Source organism: Manis pentadactyla, chromosome 1 (genome assembly GCF_030020395.1).
Source record: "Manis pentadactyla isolate mManPen7 chromosome 1, mManPen7.hap1, whole genome shotgun sequence".
In the NCBI taxonomy this organism is placed as follows: domain Eukaryota; kingdom Metazoa; phylum Chordata; class Mammalia; order Pholidota; family Manidae; genus Manis; species Manis pentadactyla.
The window spans coordinates 104,471,793-104,483,024 of record NC_080019.1 but is presented as its reverse complement, the minus strand read 5'-3'; the positions used below and the strand labels follow the sequence as shown (position 1 = coordinate 104,483,024).

The 11,232-nt window shown below is 37.0% G+C and overlaps 1 protein-coding gene across 1 annotated transcript in view; it reads left to right on the top strand.

The window, feature by feature from the left end:
• The first annotated feature begins 274 nt into the window (after positions 1–274).
• Positions 275–11,232, top strand: part of SPATA16 (spermatogenesis associated 16) — a 203,872-nt gene continuing 192,914 nt past the window's right edge. Inside the window, exon 1 of the mRNA XM_036930913.2 lies at positions 275–886. Coding sequence (XP_036786808.2) covers positions 275–886 — 612 coding nt within the window. The remainder of the gene's footprint in view (positions 887–11,232) is intronic.

The window sequence follows — 11,232 nt, the reverse complement described above, 5'->3', positions numbered from 1 at the left end:
TGTTGTCCAGCTATAGATGATTATTTGTTAAGACATTGTCTAAATGTGTGTTCATAAAATTCTTGGTGAGTTTTGAGATTGAAATATATACTTTTCTAATAAAATAGTCAACAGATGATATACATACATTTTTGCCTTAAGGTGATGAACACTTCAAATTAATACAACAGTGTTTTAAATGAATTTGATTATAGTGTTAAACCACTGGAATTTCAAAATACTGTTTTAATTATTTTCCTTCTCCTCACCCCTACAGGAGTTTCAGGGGTAGCCAATGGATTCAGGTAGCAGAAGAAGGTTGAAGAAAACAGTAAATAGGGTCTATCCTGATCAGCTTGTTCCAAAGATAAACACAAGCAAGAAGATGTCCACCTCAGCAAACCCATCCAGCATCCTGGAAATGCCACAAGAGATTAAGAAAAACTGTGAAGATAAACAAGTAAAAATTACAGTCAAAAGAAAAAAAATGGCAAAGAGCATCAAAGGAAAACAAAACAATTATTTAGAGAAAGTGGCCCTTAAAAGGAAGGCAAAAGGTGAAGAAAAGCCATCGGGAAAGAAAAAGGCCAAGGGAACAGAATTTGACAGCTCGATGATTACCATGACTCTACCTCGCATTCCCCTAAAGAAAATCATGGAGGTGGAGGCCAAGCTGGTGTATGTTGATGAAGAGGACGTGAGCTATGAGTTTGTGAAATCCTTCATGTCCACTGAGATTCAGCCAACATGCCAGGCTGCTAAAATCGTAGACCCTTTGTGCATTCCTAATTCCAGCTTTCGGCCTCAGATTGACAAGTGGCTTCAGGCAGCTTTAAAGGATGCCAGATCTTGCTACAGACAAAAGAAATACGCGGTGGCAGCGGGACAGTTCAGAACAGCACTGGAGGTACGGGATTAAAGAAAATATAGATTGGGGACAGGAAGCTATGAAATGGAAAGTAGTAATTCCATTGCGTGGCTCTGGGTGAAAATACTGAATATCAGGATTGCACAGTTCCCGGATTATATAAAGCAAATAAGAGTTGCCTGCAAATTAATGTAACTGTGTGCACCTGACATATAGAAATCACCCCAAAAGCATGCTTCATGCTTTCTTTCCATTAACAAACCCTCTAGTGAATGGTAACATATAAAATAATGTAATTGGTTTTGTAATGTAGATGTATACCTATAAAAGCCATAAAGTTTTATTACAGCAGTGGTGGGTAGAATATAGATTTCTAGAAATAGGCAGTTAATGAACATACGAATTGTCCCCTTTTGATATGTAGTCTTCATAATTAAACATAACCATCTTTATTTTTTAGCGTGGGCTGAAAATTTATAAATGATATTTTTAAAAAACAAAATAACACCATTTTATTATCAAACTTTATTTTCCTTCCCATTCTAGTGAACTTTATAATTATTTTTCACTCTGCAGGCAGGTTATTTGGTCAATATCTTGGCATAGAGAAATAGCTCATGGACTAAAATAAACTTGAGAATCACCACACAAAATAGGTAGTGGGAAATATTGTTCCATCTTATGATTTACTGAAACTTTAAAAGGACCAAAGTGTATAACCAAAGGCCCATTGGTCTGGAAATACTGGTGAGTGCACATTTCATTAATTACAAAAAAATATTTCAGTGCCTTCTATGTACGCCTGGTGGCCACTGGATATATAAAAAATGAGTTAGGACATTGTCTCTTCCCTCTAACACCTGGTAAGGGAGACTAAGCAGTAAATGGTTGAATAGAAATGATTGATCGGCAGTGGGAGAGGGCATGGGCTAGAGGCAAGTGTGAGATGTTTGTGATAGAGAGGTAAAGAGTGAAGTATCATTTCCACTGTTACTTGCAGGTTAAAGTGACCACAATCTACAATGAATTACTAATGAACACTACCAGACAGTGGTGCCCCTAAATATTTAAAAAGAAACTCTAAGCACAAAAAGGAGGCCCAAAGAGATATGAAGTGATGAGATAGTGCACAAATAGCTGCATCTATAAATATTTTTGTCCTTATAAATGGTCATCCACACAAAGAAAAACAGAGTGATGTACTGTGTAAACTCTGAACTATGTAGAAAGTGCACAAAATATTGTTATCCACAAACCAGTAAGAGCCCTCTGCAGTCCTCTGAGCTAAAGACCAGAAGCCTCTGGCTATGAAAAAGATGCTAAAGAAAGACTCCAGGAAGAGCCCTGGGCACTTCTGTTAGGGTCACTTTTAGCTGAAAATTTTGGGGGAGGGAGGGTGGGTGTGGAACAGGATTAAAGATGTAATTTTATAGATAAAAATAGTCATTTTGGCAATGAAAAGAGAGAGACATAAAATAAGGAAGGATAAAACTTCAGATTAAGTCTGAAGGCAAATAGATATCTGAAGCAAAAGATACAGAAGCAAATGGATATAGAATCAAAAGCTATCTGCATTCACTGTAAGAAAATATCCAGTTTTTTCATTACAGCCAAGTGTTCAAAATTGTAAAATCTGAATCGGGTTTTAATGACCCCAAGATGTAACTGTACTGGAAAATTCTGATGATTTGACTCTCCTGCACCTTCCCTCCCTCCACCCTCCCTCCCTTTTCATTTCTCTCTGGCTTTCCGTCCTTCTCTCTCTGTCTTTCTTTTCCCCCAAATCACCTGCCAAGCGTTTTTAGGAAAGCATTGGATGCTGACACTAATTACTGGTAATTAACAAAGGTAATTATTTTGAGACCAAAACTTAGCTTAGACATCTGGCCTAGCTTTTGTCTCATTATCTTGGGAGTTAACTTTGAAATCTCAACTAGAATCTCTCTTAATAAACCAGAGCACTGGGAATAGAAAAGATGTTTAACCTCTTTAACCCTTTCTCCTCCTGAATTTAACTTAATTTTATGTCTTCAATCCTGAATGTTCTCAGGGATTATTGAATGCATCTCTCCCTTTTCCTTAAGTCCTAACATAACTTTGTGGAAGATAGAATTCATGACAGAGACCAAGGCATAACAATGAGGATCACACCCGAAAGACAGGCGAAAGAGAGGCATCAACGAGTATTTCAGCATATGTAAGTTAGGATTAGGTTTGGCTGCCAAGTGACAGAAAACCCAAAATAACAGTGTCTAAAGAAAGAGAGAAGCTAATTTTTCTTTCACAGAAATATAAGTGGTCAATCACTGGTGTAATATTATCATGAGGGTGCCAGATTCTATTTTGTTCCTCAAGATGTAGCTTTGACCTCATGATCCACAGTGGCAGCTCCAGCTGGTGTCATCCTGTCCACATTCTAGCAGCCAGAAAGGGAAAAGGGAAGGGAGAGACACCCCATGTCCCCATAAGCACACTTCACGGAAGTTGCACACACCATTTCCATCTTGCTTTCACTGACCCCAAATCATGTGGCCACATAAACCTACAAGGGAGGCTGAAAAATACAGTCTTTATTCCAGATGGTCCTAACATTCAGGAGTCCTATTACTTAGGAAGAAGGGGAGAGCAAATATTGAAGGATGACTGGCAATTTTTTCTCACAGAGTGCTTATTACCTAGGAGGCACTGTGAAGCATACAAAATGCTTGCCAAATGGGTATACAGTGACAGCTTTAGGAGTATACAGAAGGCTGTATAAGGATAAGACCACAAAAAATAAACAGGAAAGTAAAAACTGGGAAAAGGCCCTGAAAATTTGTGACTATTTATTAATTGACATGATAATTTCCAGTGCATCTAAAAAATCCTTTAGGAGTATTCTGCTTATATGCTTGTTTCCTTGTGCTCTTGACAAAGTACTAACTCTTTTTCTTTTCATAATGAAGTCAAGGCAAATGTATAATAATATTTTATAATGATTAAGATAAAATAGTATGCAGTGATTTAGGAGACAACAGTTTAGCTTCCAAAAAGCAGTCAACTTTAATCTTTCAGGATTTCAGAACACAGGAGACATTTATTTAAATGAGCTTGATGAAATAATTTATTTTTCTATGCTTTACTTTTACTATATAAAGTTAAACAAGTTATGTAGGTAAGACTAGTCCTCAGCTTTGTGTTCGACTCATCAATCTTTGTTTAGTTTTATTAAAATCAGTCATCATTTGCTCTTGTGTTTATATTCACATCAGAAGTCACACCAATAGGGCAAAAGTTTAAGCTAAAGGTAAAAATACAAATTCACATTAAATCACATTTCATGCCTAGATACTGTTCCCTGTAATTTAAAGGACAATGATATGAATTCATCCATTATAAAAATAGTAGGGTTCTTTAAGGAAAAACATAGGTCACTGGCCTCATGTAGTTGTATTTGCACATTAGGCAATACATATTATTTTCAATAAATGGCTTGTCTGTCAAAAAGTAGGGTGAGATTAATAAACATTCTAGCTGCAATTTCATGGGGAAAAGAATAATTATTAATAAAAACCTATAGGAAAACTTAGAGGTTTTTCTTGTTATTAATAGGAAAGACTCAAAAAAAAATCATCAAAGGTTCTTCTAAGTGTGTGACATGCAACCTAAACAATACCATCAGCGCAACCTTACTCATAGGAGCTTAGTAATTAAGAGGCTTCCTTTGGACTTGAATAGATCTATACATACTCTTCAAAATTCACAGCTTCAAACAATTCCACAGAACCAGCCAATGAAGGCAGAATACAGCTTATCCCTTAGCAACTGGAATTTTCAATTCTTCTGAAGTCATCACTTAGGAACCCCTTGAGGTGTTGATCCCTTTTTAATATCTTGGCACTCGTCACCGATTTGTGAAATTAGAGGAATAACTCATATTTATGGAGCTCTGTGTGTCAGGTACTCCCTGCTGGGAATATCCACATTCCTTATTCCATGTTATTCTCACAACAAACACATGAAATGGGACTATGATTATTCTTTTGTTACTAATGACAAAACTAAGGGATAGACAGGTTCACTAACTGTTCAAGGGTCAACAGCTAGAAGTGGTAGATCCAGGAGCCGAACCACAGTGGTCTGGTTGAGAGCTCATCAGCTTAACCACTATGCTCTTGCTGCTCTAAGTGTGAGTTTGTTCGAAATACAGAATGTTGGACTGTGCCAGACTTGCAGAATCATGATATCCATTTTGACAGATCCCAAGTGGTTCTTGTGCACTTTGCAGTTGGAGGAGCATTGCACTCTGGTATGCGGACATTTAATAGATTTTCCCCCTCCAGTTAAAACGTTGCAGCTTGCTCCCTAACTTAAAATGGTCTATGACCCTCACTAATTCCATAGGAAAGAATTTCCTTTTTACCAGTTTCCTCTATAACAATGATTCAGTATATTTGGATGTCAAGGAACTGTAAAAAAAATGTTGCGGGGGGAAGGGATGTCATTGAATATTCATTGTGCAGTGGCATTACAGAAATCACCATCATTTCATAAAAATATGGATCAGCCTAATGCCAAAGAGAAAGAAAGTAGAAAGGGCATACTCTCAGAATGAAGGATATTTTAAAATAGATTATATTTTAATTTTATGAAAAGTTAACTAAGTTGTCTTTATTTTTTAATTTCCCCTTTGGTCAGTAAAGCATTGCTGTGAGAACCAGCTTTTGGGAATCACTGTTCTAGAACACATTCCCCTTATGGTAAACGTCAGGTATCCAGGATGACTGAACCTGAATCAGGGCCTTCTTATGAGATTACTTCCAGTGTAATGGAATTTGGTATGAGGCAGGTCCATTTTGGAGCCCATCCAAGGGGGTTTATTTGATGAAGTAGCAAAGATATCTTATTACAGGGCAGCCTCACCTATAATTGCTCTGCTGAGAATAATTCTGTAGCAAATCCCTAGGGCATGAAAATGTGGATATCCCAGAAGGCTTAATTTAAATGGATTCTAACACAGATAATTCTTAGTGCAACATAATCAAGAAATCAAAAGTTCACCAGATTGTCTGTCTTTTTACACATGTATGGATTTGCATATGTATTCAGTATGCATTTCTTAAGCCTCTGCTGGGGTCTAGGGCCTTTTATTCAAATAATCCTCACAATAACCCTCAAAGACAGATATTATTATCTCCATTTTACAAATAAAGAAACTGAAGCTCTGAAAAGTTAAAAAAAAACTTGGTTAAAATGGCACAGGTAGTTTGTGGCAGGGCTTAGAATGAATTCTGGGGCCCTGATTTCACATCTGGAATTCTTTACAATTTGTTTTCAGACTTTAAAGTGTTTAAATATTGTATAGAAATATTATTAATTATTAAATATGCAAATTATGATGCATTAGGTCTGTGATGGGGAATCAGACGCCTCACTTCAAATAAGCTCCCAAATGATGTCCTTGCTGCTGGTCCAGGACCAATTTGAGGAGCAAAGATTTATACCACAGCACTGGTACGGCTGAAAATGCATGCCATTGCCCCCATTAGCAAGCTAGTTGTCAGGACTCCCATATATCTAGCTCACATAGCCCTAGATGGTCACGTGGGTCCAGATGGATGGAGTGCTGTATTTGGAGTCAGATTATCTGTATTTGATGCTCCTTCTGACTCCCAATGCTGTGTGACTTTAAGCAACTTCCCTAATCTCTTAGAGCACTGTTAATTTGAAGTGATAATAACTAAAGCCCAACCACAACGTGTTTTCACATAGGATTGCCTGTTGAAAAACACGAACTCAGAATTCATGTACAGGTTGTCATTGTACTTCTCAAGTACTGCATTTTCTTTTACAGTATGTATTTAACTTAAGTTTAGTACCGCAAAGGATTTTGCCCTATTCTGTGTTTATCATCATTGTTTTAATCCATATCCCTTTTCCCCTTTGATTAACATTAAATATTTATAGTGTTCTTTTAACAATATTTGAAATTCAAAGCAAGAAGCCAAAATAATGCATGCTTTCTACCCTGTTTCCCCTTTCAGAAGCAGTGATCTAAATCCAACACAATTTTCAACTGTTCACTGCTTCTGACAAATATATAAGCTTTCACTATATGTACAAATTGTTATGCTAAAAATAGTTCATTTTTCCTTATTGGTCAGGTATAAACTGACTGCTGAACTGTGTATGTTCAGGATAAAACATTTCAGTTTTTAACTTGATTGCTGCCATTTTTGTTCCATTCAGGATACCATAGCTAACAAGTATTTAATGATATATTTTTTAAATGGTGGCAAATTTACATAGTAGGGAAATACAAAATTAATGTCTCTCAATCTCAAAATAAAATAATAAAATTAGGTATATCACTTCAATTGAATACTAGTTAAATCAGAAAAATCTCTAGAAAAACAGAATTTGCCATTATAAGTAAAAAGTATGTTAATACCACTAACATTTACTGTTTGTTTCAGCCCAACATAGTGCTAGACGCAGGGTATACAAATAAAAATAAAAGTTAGTTTGTGCCCTCAAGAAGCCAGAGATTAGGGACAAAGAATAAGGTCCTGTTTTTTAGATTCCATGAATAAGTGAAAACATATAGTATTTGTCATTCTCTGTGTGACTTATTGCACTTACCATAGTACCTTCTAGTTGAATCCACTTTGTCACAAATAGCAAGAATTCATTCTTTTTTATGGCTGTGTAATATTCCAACATGTATATATACACACCACATCTTCCTTATCCGTTCATCTGTTGATGGACACTTAGGTTGCTTCCATATCTTGGCTATTGTAAATAATGCTGCAACGAGCATAGGGGTGCATATTATCTTTTCAAATTAGTGTTTTCATTTTCTTCAGATAAATATTCAGGCATTTTCAGGTCATGTATTTTTTTTAATTTTTAGTTTAGTGTGTTATTATTGTTTATATCATAAAGTGTTTTTTCCTTAAATATGTCCTTCAAGTGGACATTTAGAGGACTTCTCATGTATTTCAGTATAATTTAATTAATTACAGTGGTCACCATCCCTACCCAGGTGGAATCAAAAAGATGAAAAGATTTAAGGTACACAAAGAAGAGTTGATTATTGATTAAAAGAACACAATATTTTTTAGGTTGAGTATTATGAAAAAGAGATGGAAAATGGGAAGAATATCTAAGAATATTCCTCAATTTGAAGGGCCCCTATTATCCTCAAAGCTTCTTAGTCAGATGGCCCTGGCTCCCCTGCATGTGCATCCTCTGACTCATCTGACTCATGGTAAGCCCCCCTCCCTTTCCTGCATGAGGGCAGCCATTGACACAGCAAGGAAAGGAGCACGAATTCTTACTTGTACTCTGACTCATGGTAAGCCCCCCTCCCTTTCCTGTATAAGAGCAGCCATTGACACAGCAAGGAAAGGAGCACGAATTCTTACTTGTACTCAGAACCCATAATATGGGAGAGCTTATGGGCAGAATCAAAAGGAGGGTAGAGTGGAAAGAGGAGGCAAGCGAGGGTTGCAAGGCAGGCATTGGCTATGTCACAGAAACTGAGTTTTTCCATAGTGGTAGGGTATGGGGAGAAGGCTGAATGGGAGAATTTTCAATAAGTGAGACTATACCGTAATTTTTATAATTTTACAAATGAAAGAATGTCATCCCATAAAAAATATTATGAACCTTATGGATTCTTTACATAAATACAATCAACTAAGAGAGCTATTTACATATATATGGATGCCTGAACCATAACCATGCCTTGGTATTGGTATTTTTAAGTTCCCAGGTCATTTTTATTTAGCAGCTAACAGCTGAGAACTGCTGGCACACCAAATGTTCATCACTTCCATTTTTATAAAATCACCTACAGTAGGTGTTAACTCATATGTGCCTTTTTAAAGGGAATTAAGAGAAGTAATATCTAAACATTATAAAGCTGTTAAAAAACATCAAGAAAAATGTAAATGTCATTGTCATGAAAATTTACTCTTTGGAAATTTCCACTTCAAATAATCTCATATTCGCTTAAAAAACAAATTAACTTAATGACTACTTTCCTATAAACACTAAAAAATAGATTGATACTAAACTTCCGTCAGTGGTTAGTTAGTATGTGTCTCTGAAACACTAAATTCTTCCTATTGGTGATAACTTCATGAAAAGCAAATTATTAATCCATAGGAAGCTGAGCAAGATCTTTTCAATGAACAAGATCATTCCTTAGTTTATAGATGGTCATTATAGGTTTGATTCAAGTGACATAAATGTTAGTATAGTTTTTAAATGTAGTTAACTCCGTTTGCATTATTGTGAATCAGAAAAACCAACCAACTCAGTCATCATCAAAGTCTTATACAACCCTAAATTTTAATTCAATTTGATGACTCCATGGTGAGGTTCACATATAATAAGATGACTCTTAAATATTGGATAATGTTGCCCAACATTTCTCCCACTCTCCAACTTTTCAGATTTATTGCAAGTCTTCCAAAGCCAGATAAAATTAAAAAGCAATCCTCTCTATTTCCGCCATCCTTATCCAGCCTTCAAACAGAACATATTGTGAGGTTTAGAGTCTACAGTTACTGAGTAGATGAGATCCACTTGAATTGTTCACAGAAATGTAATGTGAAGTGAGCTTGTGGTTACTCATTGATTCAAATTATCTGAAAGAGAGGAGAATTCTCTTATTTCAACATCTAATTATTTGTTTAATTTATCTGTTGCCTCATTTGACATGCTGTAAAATAGAGATTTCATTTCCATCTGGGAGATAATTCTGTTGCTATCAGACAATAGGATGTATAGCAGGACCTAACAAAAAGGGAAACAGATTTTCGCATACTGCCTGTGTTTCCCATATTTTGTATGAATCATTATGAGTACCTAGAACATTGGACTCAGATATACTTTAATGCCACTAACAAATTATATTTTATATTTAGAAACAAATAATTTATGGAGTAGTTGTTTCAGTTGATAATGGTGATGATAATGACAATGCTACCAATCTATGCAAAATTAATCATTTATTTTGTGGGGTAAGTTATAACAAGAAATCAACCACAAATCATTAAGTGACTACTTTCTCACTGCTTTCTATCAACTTGGGTAATATGGGATAAGAAAATATCATATGACAGAACTTTGGTTCTCAAGGAATTTAGAGTTAAGCTTTCAACAGAATTCCTTTAACTGTAAGACAATTAGAAATCTAGCAAGTGTTCAGTGATGTGCAATGGCTCCATAGGACAAAGGCTTAGGATGGGAAAGTTCAGTTAGGTTTGTGGTACACATTAAAAGCATGAGCTCAGTGCAAGTCACTTTATATTAACTCCTCTAGTTCTCACAACAACCCAGTGGGCTGGAAACATTATTATTCTCTATTAAACAGATTAAAATGCATTACATATTCATGGAAATGATGAGAAGATTTGGGGTGAATTTAGGAATTTAACTGGGCCTCAAAAATAAATAACTAGGTGGAAAAGTGAGGTGGGTAGAGGGGATGGAAAATGAATATGATAGATGAGAAACATTACTAGCAGGATTGAGAACTTGACAAAAGATGCATGAACTAGAGGAAGGACAACAAAGAGATGGGCAGACCAAAGGAAGGCATTATTATGAAATAAGGGTTGAAAGATAGAGCCAGACTCTTGATGTTCTTAAAAACCAGACTGAGGAACTCCTGGGAAAAAGATGTCAGTGTAAGAAGCAAGGCAGAAACCTCCTCCCCAAATCACATAAAACACAAAAATACAACTAGTCCTGAAAACAGCCTAAGACTACAGAACAGACTGCCTACATCTGGGAAGAAGAGAAGGCCTCAAAGAAAAGGATAAAGTGGCAAAACCATGATCCAGCAGGACCCAAACCCTGCTCCCATACCAACCCACACGTGGGAGGAAGGGGAGTGGAGCAGGGAGGGGGTAGAAGCCCAGGACTGCTAGACACCTGTCCCTAGAGATTGGCTCTGGGAACATGAATCTACATTACATGGTGCTCTGGAGATTAGTGGGGCTGAAAGCAAAAATGGGCAGAACACTTGGAGCGGCTAAGATTCCAGCCACTTGTGGAAAATAGGCATGCACTACCACCCCCTCAAGACACGAGAAAAGTGGGAGTTTGAAGGACTTCCTAGCAGTGGTAGGGGCACTAGAGGGGCAAAGATTATACAGAGCTCTCTGCTTAGGAGAAAGGGCAGATGGACAATACATTCCAGGCCCTCTCAACCCAGCAAGTTGGGAACTCTCAGGACCTTCAGGCGCTCCATCCCCCTGGCTGCTAGTGCAGCCCTGAGGCTCCCGCATGTGGTGCGCAGCCTGCCACTCCCTTCTCCCAGCGGGTGCCAGTCCAGCTCACCTGCTGCCCCCACCATCACAGCAGGTCAGCCAGAGGGTCACTATACC